The sequence below is a fragment of the Antechinus flavipes genome, chromosome 5 (genome assembly GCF_016432865.1).
Source record: "Antechinus flavipes isolate AdamAnt ecotype Samford, QLD, Australia chromosome 5, AdamAnt_v2, whole genome shotgun sequence".
In the NCBI taxonomy this organism is placed as follows: domain Eukaryota; kingdom Metazoa; phylum Chordata; class Mammalia; order Dasyuromorphia; family Dasyuridae; genus Antechinus; species Antechinus flavipes.
The window spans coordinates 201,028,689-201,055,720 of NC_067402.1; the positions used below are offsets into that span (position 1 = coordinate 201,028,689).

Here is a 27,032-nt window from a genome sequence, read left to right on the forward strand (position 1 = left end):
CCTAACTTTATCTACAATCATGCAGAATGAAGAAAATGCTCATTTCCAAATATTAGTAAAAAAATTGTCTGTAACATTAAGATCTAATGATAAATGTGGAAATATATATAAAAGAATTGTACATTACTTGCTGTCTAGAGGAGAGGATGGAGGGAAGAGAGGGAAAAAATTTGGAACACAAGGTTTTGCAGGGATGAATGTTGAAAACTATCTTTGCATATATTTTGAAAATAAAAAAGCTATTATTTAAAAAAAAACCCATTAAGACCTAGACTTAAACAAAATAAGAAAGGGACTTATTTGTACAGAAATATTTATAGAATTCATTATAGTGGCTAAGAATTGGAAATTGAGTGGCTGTTCATCATTTGGAGAATGGCTGAATAAACTGTGGTTTATTATTATAAATAAATGATAAAATACAAGAGTGCTATAAGAAATGATAATTAAGATAATTTCAGAAACAACTGGAAAGACCCATATGAACTGATGCAGAGTGAAGTAAGCTTGTTCACAGTACAAGTGTATGCAAAAGAACATTCTACACAGTAACATCACTATTATATGATGATCAACTATAGAACAATAATAGAACAACAATAATTTAGAATACCATGCTCTAAGACAATTCCAAAAGACTCATGATGAAAAAATGCTATCAAATCCAAAAAAAGAACTGATGGAAGCTGACTATGGATCAAAGCATATTATTTTTCATTTTCTTTATTTTTTCTATGTGTTTTTTGGTCTATTTGCTTTCAAGAATAACTAATATATTAGTATGTTTTGCATGAATATACATGTATAATCTGTATCAAATTGTTAGTTGTCCCAGGGAGAGGGGCTGGGAGGTAGGGAGAAAAAGAATTTGGCTTTCAATTTTTTTAGAAAAATGAATTGAAGATTGTTTTTAAATGCAATTGGAAAAATATTATAAAAAATAAATCCATTGATAATAACTGACTATTTGACTAAAATTGCTGGGAAAACTGGACAATATTATGGCAAAAACTAGGCATAGACCAACTTCTTACCCTATAACAAGATAAGGTTGAAATGGTTACATGATTTAGACATAAAGAGTGATACTATAAGCAAATTAGGAGAGCAAAGAACAGTTTACTTGTCAGATCTTTGGAGATGAGAGGAACTTATAACCAAAGAAATGGAGAACATTGTGAAATGCAAAATGGATATTTTTTTAATTAAAGCTTTTTAATTTTCAAAACATATGGACAATTTTTCAACATTAACCCTTGTAAAACCTTGTGTTCCAATCTCTTCCTCCCCTTTCTCCCTCTCTCCCAGATGGCAAGCAATCCAATATATGTTAAACATAATAAAAATAAATGTTAAATCCAATATATGCATACATATTTATACAATTATCTTGCTACACAAGAAAAATCAAATCAAAAAAGAAAAAAAATAAGAAAGAAAATAAAATGCAAGCAAAAAACAACAAAAAGAGTGAAAATGCTATGATGTGATCCATACTCAGTCCTCTCTCTGGGCATAGATAGCTTTCTTCATCACAAGATCACTGGAACTGGCCTGGATCATCTCATTGTTGGGAAGAGCCACATCCATCAGAATTCATCATTATATAATCTTGTTGTTGCTGTGTACAATGATCTCCTGGTGATGCTCATTTCATTTAGCATCAGTTCATGTAAGTCTCTCCAGACTTGTCTGAAATAATCTTGCTGATTGTTCTTATAGAACAATAATATTCAAAATAGATAATTTTTATTATATTAAATTAAAAAATTTTTGCACAAACAAAACTAATGCAGCCAAGATTAGAAGGGAAGCAGAAAACTGGGAAACAATTTTTACAGCCAGTGTTTCTGAGAAAAGGTCTCAGTTTAAAAATATATAGGGAACTGACTCAAACTTATAAGAATGCAAATTATTCCCCAATTGACAAATGGTCGAAGGATATGAACAAATAATTTTCAAATGAAGAAATTAAATCTATCTGTTTTCATAAGAAAAAATTGCTCTGAATTACTATTGATTAGAGAAATGCAAATTAAAACACCTCTCAAGTATTACCTCACACTTATCAGATTGGCTAAGGTGACAGGAAAAGATAGTGATGAATGTTGGAGGGGATGTGGGAAAACTAGGACACTCATACATTGTTGGTAGAATTGTGAACTGATGCAACCATTCTGGAGAGTGATATGGAACTATGCCCAAAAGGCTATCAAACGGTACCCTTTGATATCCTTTGATCCAGCAGTGCCACTACAAGGTCTATATTCCAAAGAGATCACAAAAGAGGGAAAAGGACTTATATATGCAAAATATTTATAGCAGTCCTTTCCATGTAATTGGGAAAATAAAATACTATTGAATTAAAAAAAAAACCCATTGCACATGTACCAAGGAATTTAAAAATAGTAACCCAGAATTTCTCAAACTGTATTTGTTTGCATCAACGGGACAAATTCATGAAAAAGAAAAAAAAAGGCCCAGACTTGTTAGAATAGTTTAATATTGTTACAACAATGTTCTATTTATATCTCCATCACTTAGCAAAGTACCCAGCACACAGTAAGTACTTAATATACATTTCCTTCTTCATCCTTGGTTTGCCAACTCTTGCTGTTTTCTATGTATACATCTCTCAAATATGTATTCATATAATCAGTAAATCAATATTTATTAAGCACCTATGTGCTAAGCACCAAGCTAAGCTCTGGAAATAAAAGTCATCATAACAGTATCTCAACTTTGTCTCTCTCCACTGCAATTTACATTGTACAAGTTTCCAAAGAGTTTTCCTTTAGAAAAATTAAATCAGGTTTTTGTCCTGTTTGATAAATGCCATTGGTTTTTAGGATAAAAAAAACTCTTCAACTTGCTTCTAAAAATTCTTTATAACCTGGGCCAAAACCATTTTTTCAACATCATATACATTATACCCTTTCCCACATGTCTTTCCACACTGGCTTTCTCTCTTCATTCCTCAAGCATAAGACTCCGTTTTCCATCATTGTACTTTGGTTCTGGCCATATGCCTGAAATGCATTTCCTCTTCCCTTTCACTTGATAGAATTCTTCATTTCCTTCAAATTTAGCTCAAGCACCACTTTATATATAACTATTTCTGACATTCTCTTATTGTTAGTGACTTTTCCTTATTAAGAAATGATTCTTGGATTGAATCTACATACTTATGTATATATTGGTGCTCTAATACAATGTAAGCTCTTTGAGGGCAGAATTTGTTTCATTTTTTAAAATTTGCCTTTGTGTCCCTGGTGTCTAAATATTTACTAAACAAATGTTGATGGATTGTTACATACCTTTATGCATAGTTATAATCATAATTGAGGTCTTTTTCCCTCCCCTTTAGGATGAAAGTACTATTGTGTATTATTTTATTTCCCTTTTCTCACTGAATCTGAGATAGTATTAATATGTAGAAGCCAGGAGAAAAACCTATAAGCACTGTCAGCCTTTGATAGTGACTTGACAAAAAAAAAAAATCCACAGCTATCTTTCTGACAATAGCCAGCCAATTTAGAGACCAAACTTTGATTGGGAAGCTTGATGGTTACTGTATTATAATCTGTGTAGTTTTAATTAATTCTTACTTTCTTTTATTTTCATTTCCAAAACCATCTCTTCCATTTGTCTCTCCCTTCATAATTCCAAAAATAATTGTCCAATGTATACATATATTGTATTTAACATATTTAACATGTATTGGTCTACCTGCCATCTGGAGGAGGGAGGAGGGAGGAGGGGAAAAATTGGAACAAAAGGATTTGCAACTGTCAATGCTGAAAAATTACCCATGCATATATCTTGTAAATAAAAAGCTATAATAAAAAAATAATTGTCCAACTGGGATCAAATGGCTCCATAGAGCCTGAGATCATAATTATATTATTTTGTTAACCAGCCTTGGGTAGATGAGAGACATTTCAGTATTGTTGGAATCCTTACAAAGTGTTAACTCATTATAGTTGATAGAGACAATAATTATCTAATTTAACATAGATTGATCTGATCCTATGAGGAGATGTTATGGGCCAGAACTTGAAACAAAGTACTAAGTGGAATTGAGGAGACAATGTTTAAATCTAGTTTAGCATTGATTTAATCATACAACAAATAATGGTTTCCCAGTGATATAATGATTGGTGTGTACTCAGTAAACAGCATATAAGCAAGAAGCTCTCAGGGCCAAAGAGCACTCTGGGAGATACAGAAGCCCACAAGCCCACTCTCAGAGGCAGAGGCAGATTCATTCCATCTTCCACCTTTGTGCTGATTGGAGGCTGAAGAAAGCAGAGGCAGAAGCAAAGGACAAGCTGCAAGAGCTCTTGGAATCAAGGAAGAGAAAATAAACATTTGGATTTTATCAGCTAGCTATATTTGCGGTGATTATTACTTTGAACTGAAACTAAGGTTGCCTCCAGAAAACCTCCCCAAGAAATCTCTCCCACAGAGAACAATTATATTATAAAAAAGAAAAAGAACGCCACACAGTACTATAATTTTTAATTATTATATTTAAAGATCTCAAAGCATAGATCTGGTAAAAAAAACTCATCGTTAACATTTTACTCCCTACTGATCTTGATAGCCTCCCTTATTCTAGGTGGAAAGAGTGGGAATGAACATCTGGGAGCACCCCCTAAATCCTCCTCTTAAAAAGAGTAAACAAGGAATTCACTCCATTATTTCCTACCTAGATGACTTCCTGAATTTTATGATTTTCAAAAGCTAATTTTGCAAAATAAAGTCAATTCCAAAAGTCAGATTACCCCATCCCCCAGCGAGACATTAGGATTTCATCACTCCCCTCCAATTTTCTTTCTATATATTAAATTGTGAATTCCTTGAGGGCAGAGATTGTCTTATGCCTTGCTTTGTATCCTGAAGATTTAATATAATGCTTGGCATATAGTAAGTGCCTAGTAAACTTTTATTGATTATTGACCCTCAAAAAGGAGAGATTGTGCATAACATATCCATCAGAGTTATGAATACTTTTATGAAGAAAAGGAATAAAAGTAGAAACAATTCTGGGGTTTAGTAGTCTATGACATGCTTGATCTTGGATTTTTGGGAATGGTGATTTGCATGGTTTCTGGGAGAGAGGCATTAGAAACTGAAAACTAGTCATCATTTTGTGAAAGAAAATGGAGAGCAACATTACCCACACACAAAAAAAATCTCAAGAAAAAGAAAGTAAAAAAAAAAAAGTATGTTTCATTCTGTAGTCAGTTATCATCAGTTCTTTCTCTGGGGATGGATAGCATTTTTCATCTTTCAGAGTTGTCTTGGAATATTGTATTGCTGAGTAGCTAAGTTATTCATAGCTGATGATCTTGTTCAGGTAACTGGCTTGTGTCATGCATTGTATCTGAAAGAATTCAGGTTCAGACAGTCTCCAACCCAAGCAAAGGCATTTATTGAGATAATGTACCTACCCGATCCTATTCCTTAAGGGAGTTAGGTGTGTGAAGTTTATATAGAGTAGAAAATGCTAACAAACATCCTGGGTCTTGTCTAGAACACAATTACATGATAATAAAGGCAAACAGAAGCCGTACATGTGGCTACCCATAATGCACACAGAAAAGTTCACTCAGTGGGGTTTTAATTTTTTTTTAAAGAAGTTTTATTTTTTGGCAGAATTTTCTATTCTATGAGACAATGAATTTGTACTTCCTCATTTCTTTCTAAAACTAATTCTGTTTCCAGTTTGCAGGTTAGAATCAATATTTTCTTTTTTTTTTTAAGTTATAGCTTTTTATTTACCAGATATATGCATGGGTAATTTTTCAACACTGACCCTTGCAAAACCTGCTGTTCCAACTTTTCCCCTCCTTCCCCCCATCCCTTCCCCTAAATGGCTGGTAGAAGTTGGGTTTAATTTATGGTAATGATGTTATAACAAACCCTCCGACATCATGTTTATCCAAATGAGAACTTTTGCTGTTACTGTTTGTGCACTGGCTTAGGGAAAGTCCATTCTGTGATTTTGTGATCATCATTCTATAGGGTTAATGCCCTAAGACAATAGATTGCTCCTTGTGTTGCTGACACAAATATTACTAACAAAATTGCTACCCCCATCAATACTACAATATTACTATTATTTTGTACATAGTATATTTCACTCATATAGACTCATATAAGTCTTTTCAGGTTTTTCTGAGAGCATCCATCATTTTATGTAGTAGTCCATCATAATCAAATCACAGTTGATTCAACCATTCCCAAATTGATAGCATCTCTTCAATTTCCAATTCTTTGCCAACAGAAAAGAGCTTCCATAAATATTTTTTGTACATATGGATCCTTTTCCTTTTTGTTTTTTAAAAATTTCTTTTAGGATACAGACCTAGTAGAGATATTGCAGGGTCAAAGGGTATATGTAATTTTATAGCTCTTTGGGTATAGTTTCAGATATTGAATCAGTTCACAATTCCACCAACAATGCATTAATGTTTTATTTTTTTCCACATTCTCTTTAACATTTGTCATTTTCTTTTCTGTCATATTGGCCAATATAATAGATATTTTGTTTTAATTTGAGTTAGAGCATTTTGTTTTGAGTTAGGACATTTTTTATATGGCTATATTTAGCTTTGATTATTTCATCTAAAAGCTATTGATATCTTTTGATTATTTATCATTTGGAGAATGACTCATTTTCATAAATTTGATTTAGTTCTCTATATGTTTGAGAAATGAGGCCTTTATTAGGTAAACTTGGTTCAAATTTTTTCAATTGCTATTGCTAAGTATATTTCCTTTTCTCCTCCATTTATTCTATTTTCTTTTTCTTTTCAGCCTGTCCCTCCTCAAAAGTGTTTCTTTCTGACCACCCCACCACCAATCTGCTCTCCCTACTATTACACCTCCTTCACCTTTTCTTGCACCTCTCTTCCCTTCTCTTACACCTCCCTCCCCTTTTCTTGTCCCCTTCTCTTACTTTTCTTTAAGGTAATATAGATTTTTATACCTAATAGAATGTGTATGTTATTCCTTCTGAGCCAATTCTGATTAAAATAAGGTTTATTCTTATTCTTATTATCCCTCACTTTGCCCTTCACTGTAAAAGCTTTTTCTTGTCTCTTTTATGTGAGATAATTTACCCTATTCCCTTTTCTCCAGTCATTCCTTTCTCAATTTTTAAAGATATTGTCCCTTCATATTCAACTCATACCTGTGCCCTTTGTCTATACATAATCCTTGTAACTGCCCTAAAAATGAGAAAGTTCTAATGAGTTGTATCATCTTCCCTTGTAGGGGTTGTCAACATATTAGAAGACATCCTATTTTCCAGAGTTAAGGTCCAGCAAACAAGCTGTGCCCTGAGCATGGCATAACAACAATCCTTTGGGCTCACCTTCTGGCAAAATCTATTGCTTTGCCCGGCATCAGGTGTTTACTGAAGCTTTAATGATTTTTATATTAATTGATAATTATTTTGATTTGTTGGAGTTCCATATTTCTTAAGGAGTTGAGAGCCAGAAGCAGTTGATATACTACAGTAGAAAATTATCAATTAAATCTCCTAATACTCTGAACAATCCCTATGCCTGTAATTCCTAAGTGAATAGAACCAGGTGCTGGATGTCTGTTCCTAGCATACTAATTCTGGTTCTATACGACACTGAATAATCACAAGGCTCAATGATCTATAAGACTTGAGACAATTGACTTAGAGATTGTTCCCATAGGACCCAAGAATGACTGTATTGTCCTCAAAAAGGAATGGACCTGCTGTGGAAACTATTTAAAGCTTAAGAATGATTATGTTGTGATTTCACCTTTTTATGGTTTTCAAGTGTACTATAAACTACTAGCCCTCTTTCTCAGGAGGACTTTGGTTGGCAAACTTGTTTTCCTCACTCTGAAATTAAACTTCTGTTTGATAACTGACTTTCCTGTCTCTAGTCTGCTTTGACTCTGGCCACCATAGGTTAGAAACCAGTTCTGATCTGGTTGATAGAATGTAAACATTTTATCCTTGTTAAGTTCCTTATGATTTCTCTTTTCTATTTACTTTTTAAATTCTTCTTTTGAGTCTTATATTAGAAAATTAAATTTTGTATTCAGTGGTCTTTTCATCAAAAATGTTTGAAAGTCCTCTATTTCTTTGAATTTCCATTTCCTGCACCCCATTGAAGAATTATACTCAATTTTTCTGGATAAGTGATATGGTTGGATGGTTGTAATTATAACTCCTTACTCTCTGGAATGTTATATCTCAACCCCTCAGAATCTTTAATATAGAAGCTGCTAAATCTTGTATTATCCCAACTGTGGCTCCATGATACTTGAATTGTTTCTTTCTGCCTGCTGGAAATATTTTCTTCTCAACCTAAAAGCTCTAGAATTTGACTATAATATTACTGAGAGTTTTAATTTTGGGATTTCTTTCAGGAGGCAAGTAGAAGGTGTATGTTATTCCTTCTGAGCCAATTCTGATTAGAATAAGGTTTATTCTTATTTTCAATTTTTGTTTTATCTTCTGGTTCTAGAATATCAAGGCAGTTTTCCTTGTTAATTTCCTCATGTGTAAAAATGATAGGGTTGCAATATATATATATATATAATTCACCATGGGACAATTAATTGCTTTGTAAAGCTCTGGAAAGCAGAGTATGGCCTTTCCATTCTATTAAGAGCTTCTGATCATAGCTTTCTGGTAGTCCAATAACTTTTAAATTATCTCTCCTGGATCTGTTTTTCTAGATCAGTTATTTTTCCAATGAGATATTTCATGTTGTCTTCTATTTTTTCATTCTTTTGGTTTTGTTTTATTATTTCTTGAATTCTTATAAAGCCATTAGCTTCCATTTACTCAATTATAATTTTTAAGAAATTATTTTCTTCAATGAGCTTTTTTACTCCTCCTCTCCCACATTTGGCCCATACCTTTTAAGGACTTTTTTCCTTCAGTGAAATTTTTGTCCCTCTTTTTCCATTTTTAGGCATTCTTTTCCTCATTGACCTTTTGTACCTTTTCTCACATTGATCTAATCTGTTTTCTGAGGTATTATTTTCTTCAGGATCTTTTTGTGTCTCATTTACCAAGCAGTTGACTTGTTTTTCATGATTTTCTTGCATCACTCTTATCTCTCGCTCTAATTTTCCCTCTATCTCTCTTACTTGGTTTTCAAAATCCTTTTGAGAATATCCATGATCTGAGACAAATTCATATTTTTTTTGGAAGGCTTTGGATGTGGGAATTTTGATTTTGTTATCTTCTTCTGAGTGAGTGTTTTGACTTTCCTTGTCACCCCAGAACTTTCTATAATCAGAATATTTTTCTATTAAGCCTTTATTTTCCCAATCCATTTCTTGACTTTTAACTCTTTGTTAAAGCAGGGCTCTATTTCCAAGGTAAAGGGTGCATTGTCCCGAGCTTCAGATTTTTGTGCAGCTGATTTCAGAGACACTTCTAGGTATCTGTTAATTTTCAGTTCTTCCAAGGTGGTATGAACTAAGAAGAGGTCTGTTTACCACCTTCCTGGCCTGTGAGCAACCGCAAGCATTTTTTCCTGCTCTGGAACTGGGACAAGGGTTTCTGTTCCATTGTGGTTGCAAGCTCTTGTGTGCTAATGTTCATCCTTGCCCAGGTACTGCCACTCAGGGCTGCTACTGGAATCCAAATATAGATAAAGAAAGAGCATCTTGCCTCAGGGTTAGCAAAGAGACCCCTTCAGTAATCTCCTTCTGACCAGTTGTTTGACTCCCTTATCACCTGTGGGTTGAGAACTCTAGAAACAATCATTGTTAATGATTCAGTGGCTCCGAAGGCCCACTCCTGGTTTGCTCTGGGTCTGTGCTGACACAGCCTGTGCTGGACTGTGTTTCACTCTCTCCCAGGTGGGAGATCTTTCCTGCTGACGTTTTAAGTTATCTTTGACTGGAAAATTATTTCACCCCATCCTTTTGTGGGTTGTTGCTCCAGGAATAGTCTTATGGCATTATTTAAAGGTTTTTAGATGGATTTGGGAGAGAAGCCAGGGGAGTTGCTGCCTTTTCTCCGCCATTTTGATGCCACTCTTCTCTTAAACCACTACACAGGGAGAAATGAAAGGAGAGTCAAATGCTATATTGAATTTTTGTATACTGGCTCCCTTAATCTTTCCTTTGAAACCCAATTTAGTAGTAGTTGGATGTTCAGATGTAAATTTTCCTTTCCCTCTCTCCTACCTTCTAAACTGAGATTTTATGAACATATTTTTTTTATTGGTAATATAATAACTTTTGTGATATCTACCTCAAGGTATTTATTTTTCCATTTAATAATTAATTTCTCCCTCTCTGATCACTGCCTCCCTCAACTCAACAACAAAAAATAAAGACAAAATCTTCACTGCAAATATGCATAGTCAACAAAACATATTTCCACGGATTATTTTCAAAATGAATATCTCATTCTGAATTTTAAGTCTATCACCTCTCTGTCAGAGGTGACTAGTATGCTTCATCTTTGGCCTTCTGGAATCATGGTTTGTCATTGCATTGATCAAAGCTCTAAAGTTGTTTGGATTTACAATGTTGTTGTATATACTGTTTCCTTAGTTCAGCTAATTTCATTTGCAGTTCATGCAGGTCTTCCCAATTTCCTGTGTAAATATCAGTTTTGTAATTATCATGGCACAATAATCCATCCCTTTTGTATACCATAATACGTTTAGACATTCCCTAATAGGCACCCTATTAATACTTAGTTTTTTTTATTCCTACAAAAAGAGCAGATAGAAATATTTTTGTACATATACATTGTTTTTCTCTTTCTTTGAGCTCTTCTGGAGTATAGATCTAGTGGTGGCAATATTGAGTAAACTTTTGGGCATTGTTCTTAACTGTTTTCCCAAAGGATTAGACCAATTCACAATGCACAATAGTGCAATACTGTACTTGCTTTCTTAGTCATTTTCTCTTTTGTCATCTTTGCTATTCTGATGTATGTAAGTAAAAACTTCAGAGTTGTTTTAATTTCCTTTTCTCTATTAATTTTGAACATTTGTCAAATGTTGATAGTTTCATTTTTTCTCTTTTGAAATATGACTGTTTTATCTTTCATCTGGAGAATTTTATTATCCTTATGTAACATAAGTTCTAAAGTCCATTGATACAGGCCTCTCTCATTATTGATGAAGATCAATACTGAGTGGAGTTGTTTAGAACAGGAGGAAAGAGTTTTCTTTCTTCAAGCTTGAAAATCTCTTCTTCAATCTCTTCCAATTTCAGGTGCTTCTGGCTTATATCTTTGAGAGAAAAGACTGATGAATCCAGACCCATTTCAGAATGCTGAAGGAAAAGGCTCTGGAAAGAAATCATCAGGAGAGGAACTATCCCCAGCTTGCTACACTAGAAACTTTGAGGAATGTCTCCTTGGATGAGATCTAGGACTCCCTCTTGTGACTGAGCTAAGTCATCTCACTTCCAAAGGAGAGCGCCTTTAGTGTCTGTTATATTTTCTTATATGATTTCTATTTTTGCTACTGATTTGGATAAATGGGTTTCTTTCCTAATTGATGTGCATGTTATCATTATGGAAATGGTATTTGCTAGGGAGTTAAGCCTTAGATATAAAACTTGGGGTCTGTTAGCTTGAACCTGAAAAGCAGATCCCTTAGACCAAATAGTGTTTAAGGGATCAGATAAATATAATTCTAGCTTGGTACCTTCTCTCTCTGAGGAGAGAAGAGTGGCCAGATTTTTGAGCTAAAATCCTGTGTCCGTTCCTGGCAGGAAGGGTAGAAAAAAAAGGCTAGAGATGTCTATTCTGCTCTCTTCAAGCTGCACATCTTGTTCTTGTAGGGATAGACTTTTACTATGCTTATAAATTTGAATATGGATGTGTATATTTGTGTGTGTGTGTATCTTGAATATGAGACTTTTATCATAGAAACAGACTTCAAAGATCTTTTCCTTAGATATCAGTTTACTCTATAATTTTACTTGCATTAGTTTTGTTTGTGCAAAGTCTTTTATTCTTAAGTGAACTTCTTTATCCTTTGTTTAATTATAAACACTTTCTCATCCATAGATGGAAAATGTGATTATTTCCTCGCTTATATCATCTTTTATGTATGTTGTATATTTATGAATATTTCATCATCTTGCTCCTGCTGGACCTACTCCCTACTGGTTTGGAAACTAAGGGGATTAGGACAGCAAATGCTTAATTGAGTGAACCACACTGATTCCATCCTGTGACTCAATTCTGGAGCTAACTCAATTCTCTTTCTATTCAGCTATAGATCTAGTCCAATATCTGTATTGTGAAAAAACTTTATTCATTTGTGAGAACTGGAAGAAAACCTTATTGCATTGTTTGAATCTAGCCCTGCATGGCTGGGAAATTAGATAACACCTTCCTGATGCTTAGGGACTCTTAACCAAAGACCTAGGTTATGCTGACCAGAAACTTAATCACATCCAAAGATTGATTCTCACAAACGTACATCTCTTTTTTTTTTTAAATTTAATTTTATTTAATAATAACTTTGTATTGACAGAATCCATGCCAGGATAATTTTTACACAGCATTATCCCTTGCAATCACTTATGTTTCGTTTTTTCCCCTCACTCCCTCCTCCCCCCCCAAGATGGCAAGCAGTCCTATATATGTTAAATATGTTGCAGTATATCCTAGATAAACTACACATTTGCAGAACCGAACAGTTCTCCCGCTGCACAGGGAGAATTGGATTCAGAAGGTAAAAATAACTCAGGAAGAAAATCAAAAATCAAACAGTTCACATTCATTTCCCAGTATTCCTTCTTTGGGTGTAGCTGTTTCTGTCCATCATTTATCCAATGAAACTCAGTTAAGTCTCTTTGTCAGAGAAATCCACTTCCATCAGAATACATCCTCATACAATATCGTTGTCGAAGTGTATAATGATCTCCTGGTTCTGCTCATCTCACTTAGCATCAGTCCATGTAGGTCTCTCCAAGCCTCTCTGTATTCATCCTGTTGGTCATTCCTTACAGAGCAATAATATTCCATAACATTCATATACCACAATTTACCCAGCCATTCTCCAATTGATGGGCATCCATTCATTTTCCAGTTTCTGGCCACTACAAACAGGGCTGCTACAAACATTTTGGCACATACAGGTCCCTTTCCCTTTTTTAGTATCTCTTTGGGGTATAAGCCCAATAGAAACACTGCTGGATCAAAGGGTACAAACGTACATCTCAAGCAACCCATATGTCTTCTCTGAAAACTGTTCCCATACTGATCCATCAATTATTGTTTCTATGTTCCCTTGATTATTTACAGACACTTGAGGAAGGAGGGACACCTCTTTTTCTGAATTCAAAGAATTACACCTGTTTATTCTCCCCCTCCTGATTTGGAAAGTCCCTAATCTTTTCTCCAGCTAGAAATCAGATTACCTTATGTTGTATTGTTCCTTTTCAATTATTCGATTTTATTTGATTAATTGTTTTTAACTTAGAAAAAGTCTGTCTCTCCCTGTATTCAGGGTCTAGTCCTAAGATGAGCAAGGTGACTAGCTCTGATTTGTTAGGCAATTGGTATACATTACTTAATAAATTGCTATGTTTGGAAAATCGAACGTTTGTTTCTTCAATCATTTCATCTTTCATCTACTACTGGACACATAGTCTACCACTGCTACTTTAATGAATGTTCTTTATATGCATACTACACAGCTGAATATATAGTCTTCCTGAGATGCCTCCTGGAATAGGCTTGATTGGGCATGTGACAATGGAGTTTTTATCTGAACTTTTGGCTTTAGCTGTGATCCTTGGCTAAAAATATTCCTCCTGAGAAGAATATGATGTCAAGCTTTTTTATTTCAAAAGCCAGAGATTTTTTTTTAATCATTTTTTAGTGAAGGAGCCATTCTTATCTCATCCCTAGGTCTGATCACTTCAAATATTTAAATGTTCTGATGGGCCTGTGATTTCATTGAGTTGGAAATTCCCTTGCAGAGATCATAGCCCATGCATGCCTGCCCAAGTTGCAAGATTGCTGTTTGTGTTCTTATATAAGTTTTGCCACAGGGTTCCACCTTGACTACAACTGTCTGTCTGTTATCTCACCTTTTTGACAAATGGCTACTCCATCATTTTTTTCTACCATACATTTCCATGATAACATCTTTTATTCTTGTTCTTTAAAGATTCTCATTGATTATCTGTTGAAGCTTGCTCATACTTACCGTGCTTCTCTCTATCACTCTTTGTGTGATATACATTTTTAATTCTTCAAAGACTATTACATTCCATGTCTCACTGTCATACAATATTAATAGAATGTTCCCAAGCTTGGGGTAATTTAGGGAACTTTGCAATTTCCCTAAAGTAATCTAGTCCATTTCCTGCCATGCTATCTATTCCTTCTGCTAGACTCTGAGCTTAACTTATTGTAATTCTGTATTTTTTGTCCTACATATACCTACTGCCTTAGGACTAAGAGAAGTAGCTCCCTTTTTTAGGAGCGGCTGAACCAAAAACTGTTACTATTAGCCTTCTTGAATCATGATTTCCCTAACAATAAGTATATTTTAATTTTATGTATAGCTAACGCCTACAAAGATTTTGTAGAGGTTGGGCTCCTGGCAGCCTCACTGTGAAGTGATGAAAGTGAGTGACTCATCAGATGGAAAGCCAGTTGAAAATGAACAGAATCCATTTCAGGTACCATGACAACCTTTGCCCCTTGTGAAGTGTTCTCAGTTTTTAGATTTATGTTCTCTTCTGGGTTGTAGATATAAAGATGTTAAGAGAAATTCCTAAAAGGACACGGTAAAACAAAAACTATGGCATACAATTTTTTTTGTGTATATATTTTTGTGCTCTGAAACAGAAGAGAGCTTTCAAAATATCAGGTATTGTAAAGTCTGGGTTAGCTCCCTGGAGGTCTCAGGAACAGCTGGAGTCAGGATAAGTAAAAGTCCTTGGTCTTCAGGGGGAGAAGTGAAGGAGACAGACCAACTGCCACAAACTCACCACCAACTAGTCTTCAGGGGGAAAAGTGAAGGAGACAGACAAACTGCCACAAACTCGCCACCAACCTCCCTTCTCCTGGTCCTGCTGCAAAGTGAAGTTCTCTGGCCTCTTTCACCCCACCCCTTAATCCTTATCTACAATTATCTGTATACACCAAACATTGAGCCAGGATGGAACAGTGAGAAGGGCCATTTTCCTGTAGGAGCTTGCAGTCTATCTTTAAACTACCCAGAAAAACTGAATACATTGTAATGGAGGACTTGGATGATCTTGTTTTGTAGCATCTTGTCTCCTACTATATCTATCTGATACAGTATCACCACAGCAGGCAATTGACATCTTCCAAATTTAATAGGATATGGAGCCATACAGACCATAAAGCAATATAATCATCTCCATGATTTTCAATATAAATTGACTGTAATCTGTCAATAAGCAACTCAGCATCAAGATTTGTAGATAAAGAACAGTATCAACTTACTACACATAAGATCCTTTCTGAAATTTTATATAATCATCAGAAACTGTTACTAACTAGTATAACCAATTCAAATGTGTGTGTGTGTGTGTGTGTGTGTGTGTGTGTATAAAGGGTTTTTTTTTTTAAAGTAGTTTTCATTGTGTGTTCTTATTTGGGGATATTAGAGTTATCAAAATATTCTTCCTATAAATGAGTTTCTTGTAAGTTTTGTATGATATTGTGTTGTATGATTGCATTTGACAAACATTTGGATATTTGTCGTAACCCCTATGTAATATTAATTAGTTAGAAGAATTGAAACTATGATGGTCCTTTGCATCACTATGTAGTGCTTGATTATGAGAAGACTGGAAAATGCCCTGGGTAACTTGGTTCTTGATTTTTATTGATTCTGGTTTACTACGTTTAATTATCTGCATCCTGACTGTTATATAATTTGTTTTTTTCCCTAATTGTGTACTGTATATCTGAATTTCTTTCACTTACTTTTCTCTTTTTAATTTATTATATATTATATTATATATAATATATTATATATATATAAAATTATATACGTATCTGTTTTCTTTAAAGATCTCATGAATCACATGCATCAAGACTTAACTAAATTAAGAAAATCTAAACCAATTTAATAAAGAGGTATTATGTTTTAAATTATGTTCCCAAGAGCACCCAAAACTCTTATATGAACTTTAGATAGGGAAGACAACAATAATTTTAATTGGTCATAGGCAGTGATTCCATACTCTATAGGGTATTGATGTATCTCTAAAGTATAATCAGCTTCCATTGTACTTTAACACCAAGACACTCCAAAGAAAATCTTTGCCTATCAATAATCCAACAACTAAAGCATATCTTGCTAATGGAATAAAGAGATCAGCACAAATGATAGTACACATTACCAAAAGCAAAGATTGTTTTTGAACAGTTGTTGAGGACCACACCTAAGTGTGAAGGGATGGGTTGGTTTTCTGGAAGCCCTCACAGGTATGAATCATAATGCCCCTGAAGGAATTGCAAATCAGCCTTTACTTGCTCAGATGTTGTTTGTGGATTGGGAATGAAATAAATTGGAGGGAAGAGGGAAGAGAATGCAACTGCCTTTTAGTCTCCTTATATTGTTATCATCCTCTCACATGAAGGGATCTATTCTGCTGAACAGAATTAGACCCTCAGCAGCCAATAGCATTGACTTCTTTAACAGTGAAGTCAGAAATACGAAATAGCACAGAGATTTCATGAGAAATCACATTCTGCAATTTGAATAAAAGCACAATCTAGAAAATCTTGATTTTGCTTTCACATATTAGAACTTATTCTGCCAACTCTTTTATTCAGATTAATAGAGGAAGATAATGCTTATGTTTCCATTTAAATGCCATTTTTTATCCTTAACATGTAAAAATCTACTTAACTAAATTATTTTAAACAGCAAACAATATTTTCTGTATAATAGAAACACACAAGACAAAAGAAACTCACTGTACCAAATACTGCAAGAAGATGTAATTAGTGTATGGCATGATAGTTGGAGAAGATATTTTCTCTTCCTGATATTGGATGAAGAAGTTCATTATGAATGACATAGCCAAATTGGGGTGGCAAGGTGTGGAGAGAATAAAAACTAATCTGGAAGAGTTTGATAATCCATAAAACAAATAAGAAATAACTGCATTTCAAATTCATAGTCTAGGATACTATTGACATAAATCACACAAACCACAAATACTTTGTGACATGACAGTTTTTATTAAATATACAAATGCAGAATAAATCCATCAAACACTAAGGACCAATTTTTAAGTTCATTTTCTTTGGTCACATATAAAACTTTGTAAGATTAAAACATGATTATTTTAGCAAATTGCTAAATTTTAGAAAATGGCAAAATGCTAAAATGAACTATATTTTGTTCAGTTTGTCAGTCTTAATGTCCAAACTTATCTCGTGTTCCAGTGTACTACTTAATTGCACCATTATTTCCAAGAGAGAAAACAAGAAAATTATAATCAAGGAAACGTAGATTATGTATAGAAAAGAACTTGTCAATTTAAATTTAAAATCTAAAATGCCAATTCTGAAATACATTAAGACACTTTCTAAATTAATGTACAGTTATACAATGAACATTACTAAAACCAGTAGTGCTTTTGAAGTGACACCATTATTACATTACAGTAGCACCTCATAGTTAAAACTCCCAACAAATCAAATAACAAGGTTAAAATTTGGTGATTAAAGCTATATCCTTAGTCTAACTAAAGCAGTATCTTTTATAAGTAGATAGTTACTTCAAACAGTAATAGCAATAAAAGCAGAAGAACCCTATTTTCCCCTCACTACAAGCTGTTATTATGTACTGATTAACTGAATTTATTAATATCAAAATATTCCTTGCACAGTAGCAAACAAATATAAGGCTAATACTAAAGAACTTGTTTCTGGAAAAATAATTTAATATAAATTATTTCACTTTTTACAACCTGACATAAAAAGTTACAAAAAAATTTAAGAATAAACATTTTACATTACTAGTGGGTAGTTATCAAGATTTCCTCCCTCACAAAAATGATTATTGCCATGTCAAAATTTAGTTCTAATTCATCAATGCTTCTGAATGACTTACAGTTATATTGTAGCATTTCTTGCCAGATGCACAGCATTTATTGAAAAGCTTATGGAAAGATCAAAGACACCACATAAAAGCATTTGCAGTTTTGATAAATTTTGTGGTAAAAAATGTCCAAACCAACTGAAAATCTGCTACTACATATAGGATTTTCTAAGTATACTCTAATGTTAACTTACATTAAAAGTGATGCTCAATAAACTGCATTTGCAGACAGCCCAAGGGAAAGGAATGCTATTTTGTGTCTTCCAAACCAACAGCACCTAAGAAGTTAATATTTCTCTATCTGTATTTCATTTTAATTGTAAATAATTGATTGAAATTGATGATCTCAATGTTAAAATTTAACATTAAAAAAAGATTTTGTACATATAGGAGAGCATGTATTCACACTGGTAGTTATTAATGTTTCTTTAGTTTCTTTTTAAACAATTAGCAAATTCCAAGATGTTCTCTTTGATACTCACGCATGCATATATGTTTATACATATATGTATGCACATATGTAAAATATAAACACACATGTATATGTACACATATTCCCTCCTTTCTCCCAAATGAAAAACAAAGATGTCGGAATTGATATAGCAGATCTCTTTCTAAGAGGCAGTGCAGTAAAGTGACAGAAAACTAATCATAGAATCAGGAAAACTGAGTTTAAGACTCATCTGGCTCTGTGACCTTGAGCAAATACTTTTCAGTACTTGCTAAATAGTACAATATTTTCTGATCTGGATTGTCAAGAGTGTCTCCTCTCATAACTTACATTAATAAAATCATGGTTCTCAAAAAATAAAATCCTTTCAATGGAATCTATGCTATTTTTTATTATGAATTAGCTCATGATGCTAGAAAGGACAAGGTTGTTTATTGACTTTTTTCTATAACCAGAAATTATTTTTAATTACAGCCAGCTATCTAAAAAATATATGTCCTTGGGACATGGTTGGCAAGAGCTCTTTAATGGTTCCACTCCAGAAGAAAAAGAACATATTCTTATTAGTATGTAAGAATGTGTCTGAAATCTTTCATAACATTTTTTTTGGAAGCAAAAGTCAGCTAATTTTTCATTAACTATTTCAACTTTTTAAAAAAATTACTTCTGCAGTGAATGAGAGTCCATTACTTTTGGGAAGAAGTCTTTGTGAATGAAACCAGATATTATCCTTTGAAAACCATAAATTGGTTTGCTGTAGGCTAAGTATAGGTAGAAAGAATACATTTATAAGATGAAATTTGTTCTATTGGAGGAATAATTAGGAGCACATTCCTAATTATTCACATTTCTCCTTTGTTATGGCTCACATTTAGAAACTAGTTCATTTAAATAGGCATCTATGGAAAATAAGCCCCCTTCAAATCAAAAGAACTATACTCAGTGCATAGGAAATGATTTGTATTGAATCACACCATTTAAACTCATCTCATTTTGAAATAGTATTCCTTTTTTGAGGGGTGGTGGTGGCAAGGCAATTTGTATTAAGTAACTTGCCCAGCATGACACAGTGAGTATTAAATGTCTGAGGCTGAATTTGATCTCAGGAACTTCAGGACTGGTGCGCTATACACTATGCCATCTTCCTAATGGAATTTTAACACCTATCTTGGTAATAGATACTATTTAATATCTAACTTGCAGTAAGCTAAAAAAAATTCATAAAAGTACTTCTTTACTATGCATAATTTTGAGAATTTTGCTTAGCTGAAAGTCAAAGAGACTACAGAATTTGTTTGAACAGAAAATTACCTATTTGGCTTTGCTCTACTCAGCTAATAGAACGAATAGTTTCAAATGACCTTAAAATGCATATTTAAAAATTTTGGATGGCTCCTACTTGGCCATATGCTTATCTGAAAATAGATTTTAGACTTTGTAACATATGTACCTGCTAAGTATGAAGTATAATTCTATTTATGTGCTTTGTGCATTCTCAGATTATGTAACTTGAAGATGCAGATGTGGTAGATATTAGGGACATGCTTTTGGGAGAAGACTTTCTACATTCCCTTACCATCTACCTAAGATAGTCTTTTCCCTTTGTTTGCATAGTCAGAAAAGCTATATCACTTTAAGACATCTTTTCTGGTAATGTTCAAAGAATGACTATCCTGTTCATTCACATCATAGCTTCTCCCATCATGCACTATAGGCCCAAGAAATGGGCTCAGGGTTTGCTTATTGTTTTTAGTTCTAGGTATAAGTGGTAGAGTCTCTGGATCTGGAATTGAATCATGATGATTATGCAGGCAGGATGTTGCAGTCAACCTGGCAAGGAAGTCAGGATTGCTAGGACCTGAGTCCAAGGAGAGCTCTGGATTTGGAACTCTGGTGGATCCATGCTGTTTCTACCAAGAACAATTTGGGAATTGAGTTAAGCTACAAAATCAAAAAGAACTCCAATTCACACATTTATTAAGAGGTGTTTTCTAATATGTATGTTTGTCAATGTTAGTCTTATCATACATTTTGATTTAGCCAAATGTGGTCAGAGAAGTACAATCACATAATTGACATGGTTTGTGTTTATATGTCATGTATTCTAGTCAGTCACCTATTGAGGATAAAGGATTATAGTGGATCGCCTGAGTGTTTCCCTGATACCATTGGAATGCCAGGAAAAAAAATAAACATGGAATGTTGGTTGAACCTTGTGTAGCAAACTTCTGGAGGACATAGACAAGAGTTTATATAGAATGAGCAAACATGAATGGATTGACAGTTTTATCATTAGAAAGAGTATTAAAATCAACAAGGTCACAAATACATTGGTGTATTTGAATTACAGTCTAGTCCTAATCATCTGAGATCCTTTGAGCTCTAAATTTTTTGATTATAACCATAGTGCCCAAATGGATAAAATACTATGTGAAATGCTATATAAAGTTATAGTTATGCCACTTGCTTTCTGAGAATTTATAATCTAAGTAGCTGTTTCCAATGAAGACAAGATAGAATTAAGCTATCTTAAATACTAAGAAAAAACTGAATTTGTCTGTTGCTTTTAGTGTGTTTAACATCAAATTCATTAACAATCAAATATTTTAAAAATGCCAGTTATGCTCTATTCAGCCTGTTAAGGACACAAATACAAAAAGAAGAAGAAGAAAATGAAGAAAGAAAAAGAAATAATCTTTACTCTTAAGAGTTTACAGAAAGCAGGGCAGGTCATTAAAGGTCAGCAAAAGAGCCAAAGGGTTATCACTTAAATTTGTGCTGGGGTTTTGTTTGATTGTATCATTCAGTATTAGGAAATTGGGGTAAAAGTAAAACAAATCCTTAAGTAGCGAGCATTTTTTCTTTATGCTCTGTTGTTTTTAACTAATAAATTTTCATTCATATCTTTGGATGATCTGGATGATCCTTCCTTTTCCCTCAATAATCTGAAATTTCAGATATGACATCCACTAAGTAAATGGTGACAAAAGGATTATACCATATGGGAGGAACCATAGTTCTAATTTTGCTTTTTAAATTTTTTTGTCACCTTAATCAAATTTGCTTAAGGTTGCTTGAGCATATTTACTTCCCCTCTCTTCACCTCTCCTTCCTCATTGTTTCCTCCAGTTGAGACAGAGATATTGATAGGTAATATATTCAAAAAGATCCAAAAAGGGGACAAAAGAAATAAGAAGAAATTCCCTATGCACAGGAAAAGAATGAAGATTGTACCTAAATACTGCAAAGAAGTAAGATCATGCTGTTTGTGTTAAAATTTTGAGGGTATGTTAAAAATTTGTAGTTTTACAGTAGATTCAGGTCAGTTGATGATTTAAAAATAGTAATTCTTTTCTCATTTGCCTCTAAGCCTGGGAAGTAAGGTCAAACATACTGATATTCTATCCTCTTGAGAATTATTACTAAAGAAGTATGTGTGTGTGTGTGTGTATATGTATGTATGTATGTGTTCACGTCCTCTCTCTCACCCCACAACCAAATAGAACTTTTTAAGACATAAAGCAAGTCTTATTTATCTTGTTTCATCAAGTCTTAGCGCAGTGTTCTATACATAACCATTAGTTAATAAACATTTTGTTGAATAAATGAATGAATATATGAATAAATGAATGGAAACCGACTATTTTGACACTTAAAGGAAACTTACTATTTTAGCCTAGCAAAGAACTCTTTTTTTTTCTATCTCCCTACTAGACCATTCTAATAGAGAGCTCACCAGCTTGTCACAGCAGATTGATCAAAATGGACTGAGTTTAGAGGCTGATAAGAGCTGTTGTAAAGCAGTCCTAATGAGTACTGATCTTTGTTTTTGCTGTAACTATGGTACTGTGTCTTCCTTCTTAATTTAAGTGATCAACTATGTCAGTAACTGACACTTCTGGAAGATTTGCTGCCATTAATTTTGACTCGACAGGTAAACATTTAGCTTATGTGGTTGCTCTTTGGCATGTCAGAGAAAAATAAGGAAGGCTTCTAGCATACTAAGTATCTAAGAGTCCTATGGGATAGTCAGTCATGTGATCCTTGCCACAGTATTGTTGGCTTCTTACTTCTCTTGTTTTGGTCTTTTCTTTATTAGTTTGCCTTCTCCTCCTCCTGCAATAAGAGAACACAAGCACATTAAAATAATATAATACAATTCTGAGTAAAATGCTATTTTCTATCCTCATTACAAAAAGAAGAAATTAAAATTAAAACTTTTATAGATGTTTTAGTTTTAAATTACATTTCAAGATATTGTAGTCAGGACACTGACAATATCTGTCACAAATTTTCACCAAAAAAATTTTAGTCTTCAATAACACACTATACTAAAGATCAAAGCTGACTGTCTTTAAAGCTGTTTTCTTTATACTATTGTTATTATAAATTTTTTTCTACTGATTCTGTTCACTTCATTCTGCATTAGTTCATACAGTTCTTTCCAAGTTTCTCTGAAACTATTTTCTAATTTCTTATAGTATAATTCTATTCTATTACATTTATATATAATTTGGCCATTTTCCAAAAGATGGCCCCCCTTTTAGTTCCCAGTTCTTTATTTCTACAAAAAAGTTGCTACAAATATTTTACACAAACATAATTTTCTCTTTCTCTGATCTCTTTGAGGCACAGCCTAATGTTAATATTGCTCAGTCAAAGGAGATACACATCTTTAAATCATTTTCCAGAATGGTGGGATCAATTCACAGTCCCATCAACAGTATATTATTACACATATATTGACATTACATTTCCAGCAATTATTATTTTCTTTATTATCTTTATCAACCTAATGTATATGTGAGAACGAACCTCAGAGTTACTTTCATTTGTATTTCTCAAATTATTAGTGGTTTTGGAGCCTTTTAAAAATTAAAATAAAAAATTTGTTTCTTGCTAGGTGGAAATGGCTTGTTAAGTAAATGAAATAAAAATTAATAAAACTATTCAAGTTCTTGATATCTTTCTTGTTTATCTTTTGTTACTTTTATATAGATCTAAAAGAGAAATATTTTATAGTCTATTTTTGTCTGGTATCTGTTTTTATTTGTAGCATAATTAGCATTTGCTTTAAGTGTTTACTATTATGCCATTAAGTACACATATTTTAAATATTTATTTCATCAGCTATGGTGCCTTTAAGCATAATGCACTTCCCCTGTTTATCTCTTTGAATGACATTTATTTTTACTACTATGATTCCCATTCATTTCTGCTTCTTTGAATTCAACTGAGGCCTAAGAAATTATTCTCCAATTTTAATTTTCTCTCTTTGTGAATTTTTATGTTTTAGGTTTTTCTTGTGAATAATATATTGTTGGATCCTTCTGATGTATCTTTTTCCATTTTATGAGTATTTACTTACATTCATTGCTATGATTGTTAACTATGTGTTTTCCTCCATCATATTGTCTTATAATTTTTCCTTTCTTACTTCCTTCAAAGCAAATAAAGAAAAAAAAAAGAGAATAGAATCTACACTAATAATGTATAACTGGAGTCATTCTTCTGCCCCTCTTTTCCTTTTAGCCCATATACTAATCTTTGATTTTCTTTTTTTCTCTTCTTTATAATCTGCTCTCCATAGCTGGAATTAGTAGTACTTTTGAATATATTCTTTCCCCTTCTCCCTTTCTTTGTTCTTGTCTATCTTTCCATTTAAATTTAAGATACTTTTACACTAAATTCATGTTATTTCATGTTGAAATAAGGGTCTGATTCATGAGATAAATGCACTCTCTAGCCTGGATTTCCATGTTTGTATATTCTTCTGGTGTACTGTCCCTACCAAACTCACCTCTCTTCCAATCTTTGCTGTCACTGGGAAGAACACCAATTTTTCCAATCACCCATGTAAGAAACCTGGGTATCATTTTCAAATCTTTACTGTTAGTAAACCCACAGAGAAAACTTGTTGCCAAATCATATCTACACAATATCAATTGTATAAATCACCTTTTAAATTTAATTTTCTGCTTTATTTCTTTCATCCATTCTTGGAGTCCTTTTGGACAGCTATTCTTTTTTCAGAGGTTGTACTTGTTATTTTTTTAGAGTTAATTTCTTTTTTGGGGGTTTACCCTTTTGGGGCTTTTCTTATTCCATAGTATTTCTTGATCATACTAAGAGGGGACCCACTAGAAGTTTAGTGACTTGCTTCTGGAATTCTATATCATTATAAACTTCTAGAAATATTCCTATCAACATTCATGTGGGTACTGCGGATTCTGCACATATTGCCAGAAATTGAGACCATGTTGGCTATTTTCCTATTACACTCATGTCTCCATTTTTAGTTTCTTTTTATGACTTTGTGCTTTTCCTGGTTCTATCCTATTTTACACTATTGGATGGGATGCATCCTAATTCCGTCTCCCTGACTTTTTTCACAACTCTAATCTGGAATTAAGAAACTAGATCTGGAGCTACCACCAACTCCTGCCTTCTATGTGATCCCTTACTTGCGCAATACACTGGCCTCTATCTCATTCCTCTTGTGTTCAATCACCAAATGGTAGCTGGTTTCCTTCCTCAATGATTCACAGGCCAAACAATATATCTAAGACTTGAGATCATATGCTTTCTTGGGAATCCCAGCAATAGCTTCTTAAGAAGGCTCTGTCCTATCTATTCTCGACTTTGACAAATGATATGTCTCTGCCAGTTTAGAACTAATATTGCACGACTCCAGGGGAATTCATTCATGCTGACTTCAGGACCTTGACATGTACTTAAAAAAACACACACACAGGACATCTAGTCTGATGCTTCCTTTTGTTTTTTGGTTGTATCATTTTTTCTTTTGGTGCTCTTTAAAATCTTTGCCAGGGGTATTTCTTAGAGGATATAGATTTTTCTAGACATTTCATATTGCCATCATTGTCAATAGCTTTTCAGTAATTTTCCCAAAGTCACACAGGTAATAAGGGGCAGATTTAGGATATGAACTTGTGCTGCTCCATTATTTCTTTTCTTTTTTTTTTTAATTCCCTTTCTGATTTTATATCTTTTTATCTTTTTTGTATTAAAATTTTTTATTAAAGTTTTGGGTTCCAAATTCTACCTCTCTCTTCCTTTCTCTCTCTCTTTCCAGCTCCCTGAGACAGTGAGCAATCTATTCTCTCATTTTAAACCCAATACTTTAAAAACTAATTCTTCTACTTTTGTGACAGTTAAGGCTTTTTTTTTTTTTTTTTGGTATATGAAATTAATCTCAAGGAAACAGGAAATTCTCTTCCTAATTGCTTCTCACAATGATAGAGACTCTTAGCCAGGAGAAGGAAGGAACAGTAGAGGCAAACTCAAACCCAACACTAATCTGCTCAGCAGTTGCAAATTAGCTGATTGCAAAAAGAAGCGAGAATGCAGAGAACTTTCACAGTTCTTGTGTCTGACTCACATGACAGTAAAGGTGCTGTCAGGCTCCTTTTTTGCTGCTATCAAGGAGATTTACAAATAGTAGTTAGTCTGGGAAGCTTCTCTTCTACATTTTGTTAACAGATAATAAGGATAAGTCTCTTTTTAAGAACTACTACCATTAATGAGAAATCAGAAAGCAATTGAGCCCTCTCTTCCCTAACTCCCCTTTGTTTTGCAGTCTAGACAAGCCCAGAGATGCTGATCATTGTGTAAGAGAAGTGGGACAAACCAAAAAATGGGTACTAGGAGGACCCAGGGAAAGGAAGGGGATAAAGGTAGAAAATGTTTTATTTATAGTTTAGAAACCAATGGCAGTAAGGGTTGGGATTCCTTTAAGAGAGAACTCTGGGAATGAGAAGTCAGAAACCAATATCAGTCAGGGAATTTCCTCAGAAGCAGTCCCAAAAGATCATGTGATGATGGTTGCTAGATTACAGACTGCTTCCCCCTTCCCATACTAGGACATATCTGCCCCATACCTTTTTATGGCAAAAATATATGGATGTAAGGCCCCTAATCTCAATAAGATTAGGTAGTTGGTCAAGTAGGACAAGCAGTATCAACTAGAAGACTGGGACAAGGAGGATCTAGGAACTCACTTTTAAAATAGATCACAGGGGAACTTTGAGTACCTTGGTAAAGTAGGAAATTAAAGAGAAGGAAGTAGGAGAAAAAAGAAGAGGAGGAGGGAGAAGGAAGCTTGGAAGATTTGTTTTCTATGAGACTGCAATCTCTGGCCTAACACTGTAGTTCTCTCTCTCCAAAATGAGAGATCTTTCCTCTATACTGACCTTTTTACTCTTGAAACCAAACAGGAATAAGGGCTGGAGGTAGGAGGTAGTGTCCAGGCTAGCTCTTCCCACTCCACCAAGGATGTGGAGATTACAGAGTATATGTTCTAATGACTATCAACTGACTGAATGAGAGAAATCGATATTTTCTGGATCTTTTAACATTGAAATCCAAATGATTGTAGTTCTAGGATGCTCATATGTTGAAGATAGAAGAATTTCCTTTATCGGCTTTGACCCAGGTCTTACCTTTTGGGGATTCTAATTGACTGCTGC

The 27,032-nt window shown here is 33.8% G+C and overlaps 1 protein-coding gene across 1 annotated transcript in view; it reads right to left on the reverse strand.

Annotated features, from left to right (window-relative positions):
- Positions 1-17,204: 17,204 nt before the first annotated feature.
- IL2RA (interleukin 2 receptor subunit alpha) overlaps positions 17,205-27,032 on the reverse strand; it is a 34,174-nt gene continuing 24,346 nt past the window's right edge. The window contains exon 9 of the mRNA XM_051961859.1: positions 17,205-22,659. Within this exon, the coding sequence (XP_051817819.1) occupies positions 22,545-22,659 (115 nt within the window). The 3' untranslated portion in view covers positions 17,205-22,544. The remainder of the gene's footprint in view (positions 22,660-27,032) is intronic.